The 19,603-nt window shown below is 41.8% G+C and overlaps 1 protein-coding gene across 11 annotated transcripts in view; it reads left to right on the top strand.

The window, feature by feature from the left end:
* LOC143300615 (GATOR2 complex protein WDR59-like) overlaps positions 1-19,603 on the top strand; it is a 103,495-nt gene that overhangs the window by 2,546 nt on the left and 81,346 nt on the right. For all 11 annotated transcript variants that reach the window (XM_076614410.1, XM_076614404.1, XM_076614407.1 and 8 more), the window contains exons 2-11: positions 1,009-1,058; positions 2,186-2,336; positions 4,473-4,558; positions 5,563-5,643; positions 7,217-7,254; positions 7,868-7,956; positions 8,915-9,031; positions 12,821-12,898; positions 15,993-16,158; positions 18,092-18,171. In XM_076614410.1, coding sequence (XP_076470525.1) covers positions 1,009-1,058; positions 2,186-2,336; positions 4,473-4,558; positions 5,563-5,643; positions 7,217-7,254; positions 7,868-7,956; positions 8,915-9,031; positions 12,821-12,898; positions 15,993-16,158; positions 18,092-18,171 — 936 coding nt within the window. The remainder of the gene's footprint in view (positions 1-1,008; positions 1,059-2,185; positions 2,337-4,472; positions 4,559-5,562; positions 5,644-7,216; positions 7,255-7,867; positions 7,957-8,914; positions 9,032-12,820; positions 12,899-15,992; positions 16,159-18,091; positions 18,172-19,603) is intronic.

Below are 19,603 nucleotides of genomic sequence, written 5' to 3'. Positions count from 1 at the left end.
ACAGAAAATAGTAGGTAAAAAGGAGGGGACTCCGTTATTATGCTGGAACAGATAATAGTTTTTTTTTTGCGTTTTAATACATAGGGTTTTTTGCGCGTCTTTAAGGAAGTAATGGGGAACAGTTAGCTGGGAGGAGTCAACAGATCTGAATGTTCTCTTTGGCATTCCCCAAGTAAACGAAGTATGGGTTGACAAGTTCAGAAACATATGAGGGTGTGGTATCACAATTCAGACACTGAAAGCATAGACTGGCAACTTTATATTCAGTTCTGGCATGAACAGGCAGCCTATGAAGTGTCCACAGAAGAGCAGCAGCACTCTCTTTCCTTGACTTTTTGAGGAAGAGTTGAGCTGCACTATTCTATATTTTCTGGAGCTTGTAGAGTTTATCATTGGGAAGGCCAGCTAAGACAGAGTGACTGAGAGAGAATTGCAATAATCTAGGCGGGATAAAATGAAGGCGACAGCAAGCTTGTTGGTAGAGTCAGCAGGCAGGAACGAGGAAGGATTGGATTTTTACTAATCTTACAAAGCTGAAAGTAAAGAACTGTACACTGGTGGTTCACATGAGTTTTCATCAAGAGGGATGAATCCAGGTAAAATCCAAGATTGCGGATAGAACTAGAGAAAGAAATTTCTATGTCAGAGCAAATGATAGACTTTGTATTTATCTGCTTGTGCTTATTTTTTTTATTACCAGTCAACATGAGTACTGTTTTGTCATCATTCATTTGTAGTTTGTATCATTTCATCCACTTTGCTACATTTTCTATACCAGTATTAGATTTAGAAGCCACACGTGGAATTTCAGAGGGAATAGTGGAATGGTGTATCAGGAAACAGATGATGGTGATATACAGACTGTTGGATGATCAAACTTAGAGTAGTTAGACACTGTGTGTACATTGTAAAGTAGCACAGTTGCTTGTTACATTGTGAGTGAGATATAACAATTAGTACTGGTATTTGTTTTCTGTTTTGTAAATGATTTTGTTTACTTTGTTTCAGGCCAATGCCATGGCTGTGGACTGCCTTGGCACATATGCAGTGCTGGCAGGGTAAGTTAGAGGTTGTATATCATCCTATAGGGTGCATGAATTTACTTTAATAATCATGAAAATATTATGTTACCTCGATTTCAACTATCGTGTCTTGACAGTATCAATGGGTTTAATTTTTTTTCTCTTTTCTTTTGCAATTGGATGCTTATGTACACAAGCTAAATCAAGACATACATGAAGTCACACAAACTTATGATGACGTAGATACATATATATACGTGCACACATGCAAGCTTGTGTAACACGTCTGCACATAGGAAGAAGGTGATTAGCACAAGGGATAAAAAGAAAGAGAAAGAAAAGGGTATTTTACATTTTTTCACGAGGAAAAGAAAATACACCATGTGTACTATGATATTTTGTATTCAGCTGAATACGAGAATATTATAGATTCAGATAAGATAGTTTTTAGCCATGTTAAACATGCACATCATCAAACAGTGGTGTATAGAAAAAACAACTATTGGTTAATTTGTTATATTTCGAACTGATTACAGCAATATACTTTTCGATGTAATATCGTGTTTTTAAATATTTACAAGAAGGATTCAAAAATGGTATGCATTTATTCATTTTACATTTGTATATGAAAATCTTTGCAAGTTCAATAATCAGATCAAAGATCAAAGGGTTTCAGTTATGTAAGTTATGAACACACACCATATCTCAGCAGCAGTGCAGGGTTTGTCTGAGGATGGCATAATGGGAGCTCTCTGCTGAGAGCTCATTAATATCTGGCACTTGCAGTATAATAGAACTCAATTAGACTAGCTTGGGTGTTGATGTGCATGGTAGGATCAGGATGAAAGGGACAGGAGCATTGCCATAGAGAAGACCTGTACTAAAGACATATTTGCTCTACCAATTGTTATTTTTATTGACTGTCTTTTTACTTAAGGAGGGCAGGTAGTAATTCTCAGGGACAGGTGGTTTTAAAAAAAAAATCTACTTCACTAATTGTCTCCAAGACAACGAAAAGTTATCTGAGAAATTCTAGCTCTGATATATGTGATTTGATCAGAGTGCTGGCTGTCTTCGCAGCTGATGTTGATTAAGTGCAGCTTCAGAGTTGAATGGCTTAGATAACTACATGTGATCCAAGTTGTGTTTGTGTTTGATTGCAGCAAAAAGACGCTGGCCTACGTGAACCTGGAGAATCCTGACGAGGAGGAAGATGGCAGCAACGTGACCCGCGTCACCCGACAGAGCAAATGGGACATCAGCTGTGTTCAGTTCAACCCCCACGCTTCACACGCCCATCTCTTTGTCACAGCGGTCAGTATACTGAGCTGGTGGTGGCGCTTTTTCCTAAGTAGCCCCCACAACTCCCAACCTCTTCCCCTGTCTTCCCAGTCTACCGTTTCTCCAGCTGTCTATAATTTACTTACATGTGTGATTTTTGTCTTTCGTCTCTCTGCATTAGAGTTACGCATTCGTGCGAATGACTAGTGCGTTAACGCTTTGATTTGTGCTTTATAATTACACCTTAATTATTGTTATTCTTCTTATCATTATTGTTGTTATTATTGATTCTCCTGTTTGAAGACTGAACCTGAGGTTGGATGAAAAACATCCTAAAAGGAAACGTATGTATGTAATGTATAAAGGATACATTTTTTTTTGGTCATTCTGCTTCCATGAATCACATTATGTCAAAGTATCCACATATTTTATTGTTCAATGGATTCAAGAACAAGTGTAATATATTATTAAATTTTTATTATTATTATTTTTTTTTAGTAATCAACTGAATTGATACTCATGCTCAAATTATACATGTAATGATTTAGTTAACAAATCACAAATGATCATAAAGTTAAATTCTCACACTCGTGGGGGGGAAAGTTACTCTTAAATCAGTTTGAAGCTGAAGCAGAGGTGAAGAATTGTAATGATTTAAAAAAAACAAACAAACAACCCCAAATAAACAAACAACACACAACAGGTTGGGTTGGAAGGCAAAGAGGACTGTACTTACAAGGAGAACAGAAAGAGAGGAATGAATGTATGTTAGAAAACACAGATAGCAAAAAATGAAGAGAAAATGAAACAACAGAAAATCAATGCGGTATATGTGACACCATTTCCAAAAGGTGATGATCAATAATTCAATAGTTAACGAAAATGCCCCTGTAGTATCAGGGACAACAGGGTTGGGGGGTGGAAGGGTGTTACAGGGGTTGGGGGTGGGGGCGTATGAGCTTGGGGTGGGGATAGTCAGTGGGGTATTGCGGATTGTGGAAGATAACATCAGGAAAAAAACCCAGAGACTCGTGGTACTGCTGTCGAATTATTGATGAGAAACTGTGTCACAGAGGAAGACGACAGAAAGCCACTTTGGAGATTAGGACTTAACCCCTTCACTTCTGGTGATGTGTGTGGTGATGTGAAAACTCGCCAGTGCAGGGCTGTCATTTGAGACATAGGTCAGGGTGTCAGTCACCATTATTTATTTGGACTTTTTCTTGGGATCGCATCACTTCTGTTGAGCAAAGCCAACACTTTACGCAAAAAGTAGGAATTGCACTTAGAATCCAAGCTACGCTGATATCTTTTTTTTACCATGGCGCAGCAGTCAGGGGGTTAAGCAGTTCTGATAGAGTTGCATACAACATTTCTCTGACATTTTAAAAATATCGGCAGCAAAACTGAAATGCTAACAGACGGTTGGTGAAAAAAAAAAAGGCCATTTGTGTGTATGCTTGTGTATGCTCGGGATGTGGGAAAGAAAAAAGGGGAGGGTACAAACTGGAGGTGACAAACCCTTGATTGGAGAGATTCACAACCATGTGTTGTCTAACTTCATGAAATACACTGTAGACCCTCGACTGGAGTTAAAAAGGAAGCTTTGATTCAAATTATGATAAAATCTGTGAGTTGGTTCCATGATGATAATGAGCAATACTACTGCATGGTATCAGTGACTGACTGATACAGCACTCGTGTTTGTCCCGTGAAATTTGTACACTGATCATTGATATGTGCATTGCAATCAACAACCTATGTATGTCCTGTGAAATCTGTATGCTTAAACATTTATATGTGCTGTGCAGTCAGTGACTAGTGTATGTCCTGTAAAATCCGTAAACATTTACATTTATACTTGCAGTGCAATTAATGACCACATAAACATTTGTATGTGCAGTACAGTCAACAACTTGTGTATGTCCTGAAAAATATGTACACATTTACATTAATACGTGCAGTGTGATTTGTTTTTGCAGTGCAGTAAACAACTTGTGTATGTCCTGTAAAATATGTAAAACATTTACATTTATATATGCAGTGCAATCAACAACTTGTATATGTCTTGTAAAATATGTACACATTTATATTTACATCTGCAGTGCAGTCTGTACACATAGGCACTCTAGATGCACAGTGCCTTTACATCAACATTTATTTGTGCAGTGCAATCAGCGACTTGACATCAACCAGCTCACCGACAAAACCGGCAACCCACTGTGTTCTTTAAAAGCTCACTCCCGTATTATCAGGTAGGTTGGTTTGTAGTTGGTTTGTTCTTGCTCAGAGACTAATGTCTTCTTCCTCTTTACTGGACTTCTTTGAGACTGGGATGGGTTGTTAGGATGTGAACAGGTGTCTGGAAGATTGTGTGTGGGGAATAATGAAAAAAACGCACAAAAAAGCCAAACTGTAAGTGGCACTAGACTAACGTAATTTGGTGTCACCTGCGAGAGCGTTCAGAATGTCACACACACGTGTCTCCTTGTGGTGAGCAAGTTACACAATACATTGGAGTGTAATACTGTACTGAACAACACAACACAATATAATATATGACATGATACAATATGAGACATTGAAATATCATACAGCACAGAACAAGATAGTACTCAGTGCAGTATTACACAGTACAAGGTAATCTGCATTTTTAAAATTTGCTTTGCTCAAGTGTTGGCTGATTGTTAAAAACTGGCTACTGTACTGCTGCATTTTCCAGTGAGAGTGTCTGGCATTTGTGCAGTAATGTTTTTGTAATAGATTTACTGTTTAGTTGACAAGTGGGTTTTTCTACAGATTTTAGTTCAGGATCACAACTTGCTGTGTTTGATGTGGTTATTCTGTTACATGCATGTTGTGCATGGAAGTTTATTTATCATGTTACCCAAAAGATGAGCAGCTGTTACTCTGCACAAGTGTTGTACAGGTGGGATGTAAATTTTGGTATGGGGTTCAGATTGGGAGCTGTTTTTTTGGGGCAGGTTTTTGGTTGAGACTCAAGTGTGTGTGTGTGTGTATAATGTGTGTCTATTGTAAAACTTGTGCATGCTTCCAGTATTGGTCAGGAGTAACCTGTCTCTGTCTGTCTGTAATATGTGTGTGTGTGTGTGTGTGTGTGTGTGTGTGTGTGTGTGTGTGTTGTATGAGTGTGTTGAATGGATGGATACTTAAGGTATGGGGTTTGAACTGGAAAACCAAGTGGAATTTTTGCAAATATCTTTTTTTTTATGTTAAAGTATATATGTTTACATTTCAGTGACGTGGATTGGTCTCCCTTTGACGTCAACATAGTTGCTTCATGTTCCATTGACTGCTTCACATACCTCTGGGATATCAGGTAACTACAGGAGCTGCAGTTTGCATATGTTCACCCAAATCCAGCGTCCGTTCTCTTCATACTGCACTACAGAGTTCACAGAAAGCTAGGGACCACTTGGGAACTTGCACGGCTGTCTTTCTCAGTTTCTGGGGGCATGGTGGAATGGTGCTAAGCTTTCAGCAAACGGCGGTGTGAGCAGCAAATATGACAAAACATCACTCATAACCAGTGGTGGACTTTTGGAATTTTTTCAACACAAAAATCCCCAAGCTATTGTTTTATAAGCCCCTGAATAATTGTGAGTTTTTTGGCTATAATACTGATTCTTCAGACACATTTTTCAGGGTTTTCATGCTGTCTCTGCTGTTCTGATGGTCATAGTCAGTCTTGACTGACTGTCCTACATAATGTATTGTGTCTGAATTAGACGTTACTGTCTTCAGTGAGAGGGCAGTGGCAGACCATCACTAGCTGTCATAATAGAATGCATTTCTTGATTTAAATAAAAAAAAAGTTTAAGAAAATTTAGCTGGTTTTATGAAGTTGTTGAACTTCTGTGGTCTGTGGGATAACTAAACGCTACTCTTGATTTTAGGAATTTGATAACAGCGGAAAGCTTTAGTGATCGTCATACCAGCAAAAATTGTGAAGGAAACAGCAGTTACGATTATTTCTAAATAATAATGTAATCTGTCTCTTCTGTTGTCTGCATGGATCTTAAACAAGAAAAGAAAACAAAAAACCTTTGGGTGGGGTTGGTGTTAGGCCAGTGAAACGAATGCCAATGGCTTGGGTCAAGATTCAGGGTTCCGTAGCCTTTGACAGCCATTGGGGCAGGGAATTCATCTTCTGACTTCACCATGTCTGTGGCTTGGCATTGGAAGGTGGGGCCCATTTCTCTCCAGTTGCCATTTTAACCTTTTCCAACCAAAGTGAGGAACCCATTCACACCTGGGTGGAGTGAGGTAAATTGGAGTAAAGTGTCGACGGGCGCAATAGCCGAGTGGTTAAAGCGTTGGACTGTCAATCTGAGGGTCCCGGGTTCGAATCACGGTGACGGCGCCTGGTGGGTAAAGGGTGGAGATTTTTACGATCTCCCAGGTCAACATATGTGCAGACCTGCTAGTGCCTGAACCCCCTTCATGTGTATACGCAAGCAGAAGATCAAATACACACGTTAAAGATCCTGTAATCCATGTCAGCGTTCGGTGGGTTATGGAAACAAGAGCATACCCAGCATGCACACCCCTGAAAACGGAGTATGGCTGCCTACATGGCGGGGTAAAAACGGTCATACACGTAAAAGCCCACTCGTGTGCATACGAGTGAACGCAGAAGAAGAAGAAAGAAGGAGTAAAGTGTCTCCCAAGAATATAGCGCCATGCTGAAACAGGGCCCCAGGCCCTGTTCACCGGGGGACACTGGATCAGAAGTCCAACACCAAATTGATCCTGCCGCAGTGGCTCATGTTGCTAGCTTGCAAACGATACTTCAGTTGATGTAAGAAAAGGATGGTGAATTGTTCACTTGCTTTGTTTGCATTGACTGTGGTGGAATCTTTATGTGTGTGTGTGTGTTCTCTTTCTTCCAGAGAAGCGAAGAAACCAGTGCATTCCTTCCAAACAGTGGGTAAGTTCTGTTCCATAGTTTATTCTTAGCAGAAATGATGATGATGATTATGGAAATATTGATGATGATGATCTTTTAAAAAACATTGTTTACAGTTGAAATCTAGATTGAGTGTGATGTAAATGCAATATGCATATCCAGCAGTTAACTCTTACCTTGCAAAGACTTATTACAATGCTGATCATCTTTTCAGTGATCTGATTGTTTTTCAGGTTGTTTTTTCTTTATTGCTAACAACTTACTGTTATTTGACAAAATGTTTTTTCGGCAATTAACATGTGACAGTACTGTCTACACTGTGTGTGTGTGTGTGTGTGTGTGTGTGGACATGTTTGTACATGTGTTTGTATGTGTGTGTGTGTGAATTATGTTTGGCTTTGCTTTATTATGATCTCTTCATTTGGAAGTTCATAGAGCTCTGATTGATTCTGTCAGAATGCGTTGCAAATACAATGTTTCTTTATTATACTCTTTCACCGCATGTTTTCAACAGCAATACAAGAAAGCAGTTAAAACTGTTCTGCTAGCAGCACTATATAGTGTCTGTTGTGCAAATTTATAATTTAATACATGCCTTCTGCATGAATATTAAATGCTAATATTTCGGTTCCAGCTGGTGCTTACCAAGTGAAATGGAACAAAGTCACCAACAACCTGTTTGCCACAACGCATGAAGGAGATATACGCATTTGGGATCCTAGGGTAAGTGAATGAATGGAAGCGACGGGCGCAATAGCCGAGTGGTTAAAGTGTTGGACTTTCAATCTGAGGGTCCCGGGTTCGAATCACGGTGACGGCGCCTGGTGGGTAAAGGGTGGAGAATTTTACAATCTCCCATGTCAACATATGTGCAGACCTGCTAATGCCTGAACCCCCTTTGTGTGTAAACGCATGCAGAAGATCAAATATGCATGTTAAAGATCCTGTAATCCATGTCAGCGTTCGGTGGGTTATGGAAACGAACATACCCAGCTTGCACACCCCGAAAGCGGAGTATGGCTGCCTACATGGTGGGGTAAAAACCGTCATGCACGTAAAAGCCCACTCGTGTAAATGCGAGTGAACGTGGGAGTTGCAGCCCATGAACGCAGAAGAAGAAGAAGAAGAAGAATGAACGGAAGCAGATGGAATATAATGAGTTTGGCTGACATGAGCTTGTGTGGTCAAATGTGGGACAGTCCTTGAAGGGGAATGAAACACTTTGTTTCATTGATTCCTTGATTCATTCCTTGATTGATTGATTGGTTTATTATGCTACAAGCTTGCAAGTAATGCAACCTGCCATGGTGGCAATTTGATGACAGTGCAATACTATGTAATGCAATGCAATACAGTGCAGTGCGCTACAATACACTATAGCACAACACAGTGCAATGGAGTGCAGCGCAACACAACACATCACAACACTTTATAGTGCAAGTACTTACACGCTCAAAACGCTCACACAGGTACACTTACACCCACTCAGACACACACACTTGCATTCAAGCACTCACACTCAGGCATTTACATGTGTGTATGTGCAGGATGTTTGTTGGTGGGTAGAAAGGCATTCAACACAAAACATTACAGTCATGTAATCACAAGATAGTTTGTTTTCATGCATGAATTTTTGATAATATAGGAATGTCATAAAAAAGCTTTTTTATTTTGTTTCCAGAAAGGCAACACACCTCAGCAGTATATTGCCGCCCACCTGTCCAAAATCCATGGACTGGACTGGAACCCAAATGATCAGTATCAGTTTGTCACAGCTAGTCAGGATGGTTATGTCAGGGTGAGTCACACATTTGTCGTTTGGCTCTGCAGTAACTGTTTTGTATAAATGGGATGTGATAGCATTTTCATTTGTCCACCAGAAGGTTTAGTTGTCCTGGACAGTGGACAAGTGGAGAGAGTATTGTCATTCGTCCGCCAGAAGGTTGAATTGTCCCTGACGACGGGCGTGTGGAGAGGGCATTTTTTCACTTGACCACCAGGAGGTCGAGTTGCTCCGGACAACAGACAAGTGGAGAGAGCCTGCCTCCTGTGCTGTTCGCAAAGCAGCACCGCTGTCCGGCGGCTGGTGTCCATGTGTGGGCACAGACGCTGCTTTGGATTGAGGACTTCTGTGTGTGCCTTTGAAGCCTGCTCTAAGGCCACCTTTGGACTGACTGACTGACACCCTGCCTGCTGTGATGATGGCAGGTTTCTCAGATTTGAGGATCATGGAGAAGAAGGTCCCTGGTGATAACAAGCCCTCTGGTGCCTGTGCTGTGACTTCCCTTGAAAAGTCTCAGGCGGTTTGTGTGATGTGGCGTGCAGGCTGTTTGCACTGACCACATAATCATAATAATAATAATAATGGATACTTATATAGCACACTATCCAGAAATCTGCTCTAGGTGCTTTACAAAAACGCTTTAATATAAAACATTACATCTATGTTACATACACCAAAATATGACTACACACAAACACACACACACACACACACACACACACACACACACACACACTGCGTACATACATTTTAACAATACATGTGCATCTAACAGCTACCCTAACACATACGCACACATAGGCAGGCACAAACTTACATGAACGCATGCTCACACAATACACATTCATATACATGCATGTAGTTATGTACACATACATATGTATACATACATAGTCAAGCACAGGGAACGCAAAGGAAGTGGACCTGCCACAATTGAACTTACTGCTGAGGGAAAAGGTGAGTTTTGAGACAAGATTTAAAGGATGCGAGGGAATCAGAATGACGGAGGTTATCAGGGAGCTTGTTCCACGTCTTTGGCGATTGAAAAGAAAACAATCATAAGTGTTAGAAGATTGGGTCGGAAAGCTGTTTATTTACCAGCTGCCTCCTGCTCAGCAGGGTTGTGCTTCTCAGCTGGAAGTTTTTTGCTTGTGCATGGAACATGTTGGGGATTTTGGGTGTTAGTCGTAGCAGCCGTGATTTGGCTTCAGTGATCTGGGTAATGTTATGACTGGGTTGCGTCCCTTTAATATTCTCTCCCTTTGGCTAAGAATTTGCTTGTGCTCAGTTCAGCGACAATACAGGCGTCAATATATAGGTTTGCATTCTGGCTTCAGGGTTCTTTCTGCTGGAGTCAGCTTGGGCTTTTTTAGTTGTCTCAGGCCTGGTTTTCTCAGCTTCTGCCTCTGGGTTTTTCTCCCAGAAGAAGACTGATTGGCCAAAGTCCACCATGCCTTGAAGTTAGCTGGATGTGTTGACCTTTCATGGTGTTTGTTTGGAACTCTTCTGTTGATGTTAGATATCTCACTTCAGTGTTCCCCATGCACCTAACATTTTGAGGGTCAGTAATACCCTCTGTCTCATTTTTTGGGGGGTCATTTAACAAATTTTAACGGTCAAAATCTAAATCATCCCGTGTTTCAGCTTGTTGCTTTTGTTAGTTTGTTCCCTCAGACATATCACACACACACACACACACACACACACACACACACACACAGGTCAAAATAAAATCCATTGTAAAAGTATTTACTTAAAACAATTTTTTTTTTAATTAACTGCAATGTCAACAATAATAAATGTGTCTCAGTGGCAGTACCATGAATGGCAGTACCACCTGTGTCAGGTCAGGTCATTAGATCTGCTGCTGGTAACCTGTAATCCAGTACAACCTGTTCAGGGTCGGGTTGGGTTGCCGGCGACTAAACTGGCACTCCCACCGCTCCCTTCCGGGACTGTTGAGGCGGGTGGCTAGACACCCTTATGGAATTAAAAACGAGATCCATAAAAGGGTGTCGGCTCAGGAGAACCACCGACGGCCATCTAGCTCCACCGTGCTGTGTGCATGCCACACACAGTTGGCCCCGGGGGTGTGTCTACCCATGCATGCGAAGTCTGGATCCGGCAGAATCTGCGGAAGATACCTATCGGTTCAACGGAGAGGAAGGCGGTTACAGCAGCGCACTGTGGAGTGCAGAGAGCAAGATGAGACACCGAAAGGATATCTTGGTCATCCACTGCATCCGTGCTCTTCCTCCAGTTGTCTCGACTTAAGTCTTGCCACTGGAAATCGGTGAACCTGGACGAGAGAGTGAGGTCGACGTTGCGCAGCTCCTCTTCACTTTAAACAAACTCATCGCGCAAGTCATCAGTCATCCTTAATGGCCTTTCATCACCATGAAATGACTGCAAGCATGATCTTGGTATCATTACTGTCACAAACCAAAAAAAAAAAAAAAAAAAGAAGAAAAATGTTCTAAAAGTACTAATTCACATGAAACAAAACAAAAATCAAATTTGAAATTAAGCATGCTGTCAGGCATCATGCATCAGACATTAATAACTCAAATTATGATCAATTGAATTCAGTTCAAGCCAGCCTCAGGTGCTTTTTCTATTGACAGAATTTTTCAGCTGAATCTTCTGTCACTGTCAAGTTGTCTGTTTGTTTTTAATTTTGTTGCCAAGTGGCCGCTTGCCGAAAGCATTTTTTGACTCTGAACCTCAGATTCAGATTGTGCAGAAAAGCATTCCAGAGCGAAATGAGCATGATTTACTACTCCAACCATCTGTCATGAAACTTGCGCTTGACACCTTTCCATGCGGCCTTCGCTGTGTCTGCATTCTCAGTCGGTTTTGATGGGCAAGCATTTGTCGAGGTTGAAAGCCCTGCGGCCGATATTTCAGCTGGATCACATGTTTCGACGATAGTTTGTTCAGAATCTCTGCTAGTACAGCTTTTAGTAGACAAGCGCATATTCGTGCTCTAGCCAGCACATCGGCGACATTTTCAGCGTTTGTGAGGAATGGTTGACGATTGAGCGAATGCGTTCTATGCACTTGGTAAATATCCGTCTACGGTTAGTGAAGTAACTCTGTGAAGCAGGCTTGTCGTTTGCTAGAGCGATCTGCCAGTACCTGCTGGTTTAGAAGCATTTTTTTTTGTATTTGTTTTTTTCAGAGGAAAAGTCTGTGTGATTATGATGCACGTACCAAAAATATTGTGTGTCAAAATAGAAATCTGTGCGTCATTTATGCATATATGTGCGTAATCGGCAACACTGCACTTAGTGTGAAGTTGTTCCTCACACATGATGTTTGGAAGTCTTCTGTTGGTATTAGATACCTCACTTAGTGTAAAGTTGTTCCTTTCACATGAGCTTGTGACCACAGATGAAAAGATCATAATGTACAGTTGAATGCTGGAGCTTTACTTGTATACTGTGTTCATTCATGCTAATGTACATGCATACTTATAAATGTGCTTTTGTGCATACACACACGCACTCGTGTGCACACAAGCACACACACACACACTCATATACACACAGATACGACTTGCATGCACGCATGCAGACAGCACCTTGAGATTAATTTGACTGAATGGTCTTACAAGTACACAAGTACGCTGGCTTTATGTATTATACATTTTGCTGTGTCTTTGTAACTATGAGTGGTCTTACGTAAAAATATTCTGGCTTTGCATGTTTAACATTTTACTGTGTTCTGTGTGACTATATATGAGTGGTATTCCAAGTATAATGGCTTTGTGTGTAAAACATTTTTACTGTGTTGTGTGTACAGCTTTGGGACTACACTAACCCAAAGAAGTGCTACGGTTCCATGGACTCTGGAGCACCTGTTCGCAGAGCACGATACACGGTAAGATGTGACTGTCAGTGAAGACTAATGTTTATTAAAAAAACACGGTTGCATTTTTTTTCTGGTGAATTGATATTTGAAACTAAAATGTAGTTTAGTTAATAATCAAGTTGCCTTGTTGTTGGTAGATGTATTTGTGACAAATTCAGTGGAAGACCCTTTATGTTTTTTGTTGTTGTTGTTTTTGGGTGGTGTTCTTCAATTCAGATCTTGCACTTGATTTTCTGGGGGTGATATTTGGTACATTTATAATTCTGATGGTTTGACCGAACCACACAAATCTTTTGTCTCCAGTTGAAAGGATGGTGGGTTGCTAGTTATTTCCCTTGTACATGCTTGAACGAAATGTTACAACAAGGAAAAGAAAAAAAAGAATATTTCTAATGATTGAAAGATTGTAGCTGTGTTGTGACACAGTGTGACTGTGTGGTGATACAGTGTGACTTTGGTGACACAATGTGACCATGTGGTGACACAGTGTGATTGTGTGGTGACACATTGTGACTGTGGTGACACAATATTTGTATTTCTCTTTTTATCACAACATATTTCTCTGTGTGAAATTCGGGCTGCTCTCCCCAGGGAGAGCACGTGGCTACACTACAGCGCAACCCATTTCTTTGTATTTTTTCCTGTGTGCAGTTTTATTTGTTTTTCCTATCGAAGTGGATATTTCTACAGAATCAGTTTTGCCAGGAACAACCCTTTTGTTGCCATGGGTTCTTTTATGTGCGCTAAGTGCGTGCTGCACATGGGACCTTGGTTTATCGTCTCATCTGAATGACTAGTGTCCAGACGACCACTTAAGGTCTAGTGGAGGGGGAGAAAATATCGGCGGCTGAGCCGTGATTCGAACTAGTGCGCTCAGATTCTCTCACTTTCTAGGCGGACGCGTTACCTCTAGGCCATCACATGTGATTTTGTGGTGACAGTGTGACTCTGTGGTGACACATTGTGACTGTTTGACTGTGATAACACAATTTGACTATGTGGTGACACAGAATGGCTGTGTGGTGACAGCCATTTGGGGCAGGGCTGGTGACATTGTGACTGTGTGGTGACACAATATGACCATGTGGTGGCACAATGTGACTGTGTGGTAAATCAATATGACCATGTGGTGACACAATGTGACTGTGTGGTGACACAATATGACCATGTGGTGACACAATGTGACCATGTGGTGACACAATGTGACTGTGTGGTGACACAATATGACCATGTGGAGACACAATATGGCCATGTGGTGACACAATGTTACTGGTGACACAATATGACCATGTGGTGACACAATGTGACTGGGGGGGCACATGATTTGACCATGTGGTGACACAATGTGACTGGTGACACAATATGACCATGTGGTGACAATGTAACGGTAACTCAATATGACCATGTGGTGACACAATATGACCATGTGGTGGCACAATGTGACTGTGTGCTGACAGCCGTTTGGGGCGGGTCTGGTGACCATGTGGTGACAATGTGACTGTGTGGTAACTCAATATGACCATGTGGTGACACAGTGTGACTATGTGGTGACACAATATGACCATGTGGTGACACAGTGTGACTATGTGGTGACACAATATGGCCATGTGGTGACATGTATGGACCATGTGGTGACACAATGTGACTGTGTGGTAACTCAGCATGACCATGTGGTGGCACAGTGTGACTGGTAACACAATATGACAGTGTGGTGACATGTATGGACCATGTGGTGACACAATGTGACTGTGTGGTAACTCAGCATGACCATGTGGTGGCACAGTGTGACTGGTAACACAATATGACAGTGTGGTGACATGTATGGACCATGTGGTGACACAATGTGACTGTGTGGTAACTCAGCATGACCATGTGGTGGCACAGTGTGACTGGTAACACAATATGACAGTGTGGTGACACAGTATGACTCTGTGGTGACACAATATGACCATGTGGTGGCACAATATGACCATGTGGTGACAATGTGACTGTGTGGTGACACAATAGAACCATGTGGTGACACAATAGAACCATGTGGTGACACAATATGACCATGTGGTGGCACAATATGACCATGTGGTGGCACAATGTGACTGTGTGCTGACAGCCGTTTGGGGCGGGTCTGGTGACCATGTGGTGACAATGTGACTGTGGTAACTCAATATGACCATGTGGTGACATGTATGGACCATGTTGTGACACAGTGTGACTGTGTGGTAACTCAGTATGACCATGTGTTGACACAATGTGACTGTGGTGACACGATTTGACCATGTGGTAACACAGTGTGACTGTGTGGTGACATAATATGACCATGTGGTGACACAATGTGACTTGTAACACAATATGACAATGTGGTGACAATGTGACTGTGTGGTAACTCAGTATGACCATGTGTTGACACAGTGTGACTGTGGTGACACAATTTGACCATGTGGTGACACAATGTGACTGGTAACACAATATGACAATGTGGTGACAATGTGACTGTGTGGTGACACAATATGACCATGTGGTGACACAATGTGACTGTGTGGTAACTCAATATGACCATGTGGTGACACAATGTGACTGTGTGGTGACACAATATGACCATGTGGTGGCACAATGTGACTGTGTGGTGACTCAATATGACCATGTGGTGACACAATGTGACTGTGTGGTAACTCAGTATGACCATGTGACTGGTAACACAATATGACTAATGTGGTGACACAATGTGACTGTGTGGTGACATGGTTTGACCATGTAGTGACACAATGTGACTTGTGGTAACACAATATGACAATGTGGTGACACAATGTGACTGTGGTAACACAATATGACTAATGTGGTGACACAATGTGATTGTGTGGTGACACAATATGACCATGTGGTGACACAACGTGACTGGTAACACAATATGACAATGTGGTGACACAATGTGACTGTGTGGTGACATAATGTGACTGGTGACACAATATGACCATGTGGTGACACAATGTGACTGTGTGGTGACACAATATGACCATGTGGTGACACAATGTGACTGTGATAAGACAATATGACAATGTGGTGACACAGTATGACCATGTGGTGACACAATGTGACTGTGTGCTGACAGCCGTTTGGGGCGGGTCTGGTGACGGTGGTGCTGCCCCAGCTGAAGCGGGGGGAGAACAGTCTGTACCTGTGGAAGATCATGCAGCAGAGCCAGATGCAGCCCATCCACACCTTTGTGGGACACAAGGACGCTGTGCTGGAGTTCCACTGGAAGAAGCAGAATGAGGGTAAGGGTAAAGGCTTTTATTTTCTTCTTCTTTTTTTTTTTGTTGCTGTCCCATTTATTGGACATGTGTGGTGCAAGTGTGTTTGTGGGGGAGGGTGTGTGCGTGTGGGGGTGGGGGGGGGGGGTGGGGGTGGAGTGTTTGAGTGTGTGTGTGTGTGTATGTGTTTGTGATGCATGTGTTGTGAGTTTGGCATTAACTCACTCAGTATGGCCAGTCCTCTCTTCTCCTCTACACATTGATCATATGTTTCCGAGCAAACTCTTGACCATTGTTTTTGGGTTTTGTAAGGACAGGTGTGTCTCACTGGTGGTGATGATTGTATGGAGAGAATTTTGTTTGGATACCTTTTAAGATTTGAATGTTTTTTTCCTAGTAGCTTAACATCTACGGCAGAGCCAGACTTTTTATTTTATTTTGTTTTAGCATATTTGTTGAGTGTCCAAATGCATGAATTATGTGCCCTTGTTGACAGACTGCAGCAAGCTGGTCTCCACCATCTGTGTGTTGAAAGATAGATTCTGTTTTAAGTATCTACAGTCTTTCTGATGTTTGTTTTGGACATGTCCGCCACACTGACTGTGCAGTAGTGGGGTGCATAACTTATAGTCTGCTGCAGCCTCTTGCATTAGTCATCACACACACAAACACACAGACACAGACACACACTGACACAGACACACACACACACACAGAGAGAAATCTGAAAAAAGTACTTTATTTGGTCCAGAGAATGTTTTTGGTGACAGGCCTGTTGAATTAAAAAACAACAAAAACAAAACAAACAAACAAACAAGAAGAACAAAGGCCAAGAGAACCTCAAATTGAAATAGAATTAAGTTAAGAACTTTTGTGTGCACAGAAACAGAACAATTATCAGTGTCTGTGAGTGCATGTGTATTTGCACATGCGCTTTCTGGTCAGTTCAGCTCTGTGCATTATGTTCGACTGGGGGGGGGTGGGGGGGGGGGCTGTAATTCATTGATTTACAGGGCGCCATTGATATTTCTTTGGTTGAGACGATAAACTGAGGTCCTGTGTTCAGCACTGAGTGCATGTAAAAGGACCGACGGCAACAGAAGGGGTTGTCCCTGGCAAAATTCTGTAGAAAAATTCACTTTTGATGGTAAACCAAATGCACTTGCAGACGGACAGTGGAGTGTTTAAATCTGGGTATGCAATGCGTGGACGGAGTGGATCCGAAACCGATTGTAGAGAACAAGATGCGGTGTAAAGGGGAAGGCAGCCACAGAGATAGGGAGGGGCAGATTTGTGAGAGATAGGAAGGGGCAGATTTGTGAACACATTTACAACATAGAGTGCTGATCTTGTATTTTATTCTGTGCGAGACAGGGAGCCAGTGTAGATGTTGCAGAAGAGGAGTGATGTGCTCAGATCTTTTTTTTCTGAGGACAAGTCAGGCAGCAGAATTTTTGTATGCGCTGAAGGTTCAGTACGGTACAGTACAGTGCTATATGGGCTGAAGGTACAGAACAGTACAGTCCAGTTTAGTACAGTACAGTACAATACAGTACAGTACAATGCTGTATAGACTGAAGGTACAGTACAGTACAGTCCAGTTTAGTACAGTACAGTACAGTACAGTACAGTACAATGCTGTATAGACTGAAGGTACAGTACAGTACAGTACAGTACAGTCCGGTACGGTACAGTACAGTACTGTCTGGCACGGTCCAGTCCGGTCCGGTCTGTACAGTACAGTACAATGCTGTATAGGCTGAAGGTACAGTACAGTACAGTACAGCACAGTACAGTACAGTCCGGTACAGTACAGTACAGTACAGTCCGGTATGGTCCAGTCCGGTCCAGTCTGTACAGTACAGAACAATGCTGTATGTGCTGTCCAGTACAGTACAAGAAGACAACGCAGTACAATGTAACAGTGACTAACACAGTGCTGTGTGGCACGTGACAGGTGTGAGGGACCAGCAGCTGGTCACGTGGTCCAGGGACCAGAGCCTGAGGATCTGGAGGATCGACCCCAACCTGCAGAGGGTGAGTCACCTGGCCAGTGTGTTCCATGGTGTGTTGTTGTTACTGTTCTGTTTGTGTTTGTACCTTTCTTTCGTCTGTACGTGTTCACATGTTTTTTTTCGTTTTCTCTCGCTCTGGTGCTTCTGTCACTTTTCCAAAGATTGAGTTCTTTGAAACTTTTGGACATTGGATTTTTCTTTGTTTGAAAAAAAAAAAAAAAAATTGAAAAAGCACATGCCAGTTAACGGCTTTGCAGCTGATTTGTAAAATATGTCAAAAGTAATGAAGGCAGTTTTCTTTGATGATACACAGAAATTATGCAGTTGGCTTTGTTTAAAAACAAATTTTTATTGTCTTTGAATTATAAAATTTGACTGGGTAATGATTTATTTATGAAGCCAGGTAGAAATAAAAAAACAAAGAAAACAAATGATAGAACGAAACAAAAAACAACAGAAAGCAAACAAACCCCCAAACAAAAAAACAAAACAAACACAACAAAAATACAACAAAAAACAAACAAAAAAAAAACAACAGCAGCATCAAAACAACAATGAACATGTATGAACAGTTATGCACACTGACCCCCTCACCCCCAGCCTCCCCACACACACACCCAGACATGCACACACATGCACATACACACACGCACTCACACACACACACACACACTCACACACACACACACACACACACACACATACACGTTTACACACAGATTTGTGAACACCAGAAAGACAAAAAAGAAAAAGAATCATTCTGAATTTTATTTTCTGAAAGTGAGACACTTCTCAATAACTTTTTTTTTCTTTTCTTTTTTTGTGTGTGAATGAATGAATGCCAGAATTTTTCATGGTAGTATGAAAAAAAAAACCAACCAAAAACTCCCCAAAGTCCCAGACTTCATACTGTGGAAGTGATCATTTTCCAGTGTTGAACTGAAGCAGCAGTCAGTGTGAGATAAGTGTTTTATTGCAGAGTTGAGTCACTGATTTCCATCTGACGATATGTTTGAATCAGAGCTGAAGAAGATTACCAAACTATGCACACCAAGTAGTGTTTTAACATGTGTTGCAATATGACGGTCAAAACTCGTGGAAACTTCTTCTTCTGCGTTCGTGGGCTTCAACTCCCATGTTCACTCGTATATACGCGAGTGGGCTTTTTACGTGTATGACCGTTTTTACCCCGCCATGTAGGCAGCCATACTCCGCTTTCAGGGGTGTGCATGCTGGGTATGTTCTTGTTTCCATAACCCACCGAACGCTGACATGGATTACAGGATCTTTAACGTGCGTATTTGGTCTTATGCTTGCGTATACACACGAAGGGGGTTCAGGCACTGGCAGGTCTGCACATATGTTGACCTGGGAGATCGTAAAAATCTCCACCCTTTACCCACCAGGCGCTGTCACCGTGATTCGAACCCGGGACCCTCAGATCAAAGGTCCAA

The sequence above is a fragment of the Babylonia areolata genome, chromosome 26, assembly GCF_041734735.1.
Source record: "Babylonia areolata isolate BAREFJ2019XMU chromosome 26, ASM4173473v1, whole genome shotgun sequence".
Lineage (NCBI taxonomy): Eukaryota > Metazoa > Mollusca > Gastropoda > Neogastropoda > Buccinidae > Babylonia > Babylonia areolata.
The sequence above is the reverse complement of the archived record's forward strand: the minus strand, read 5'-3'. Positions and strand labels throughout refer to the sequence as shown.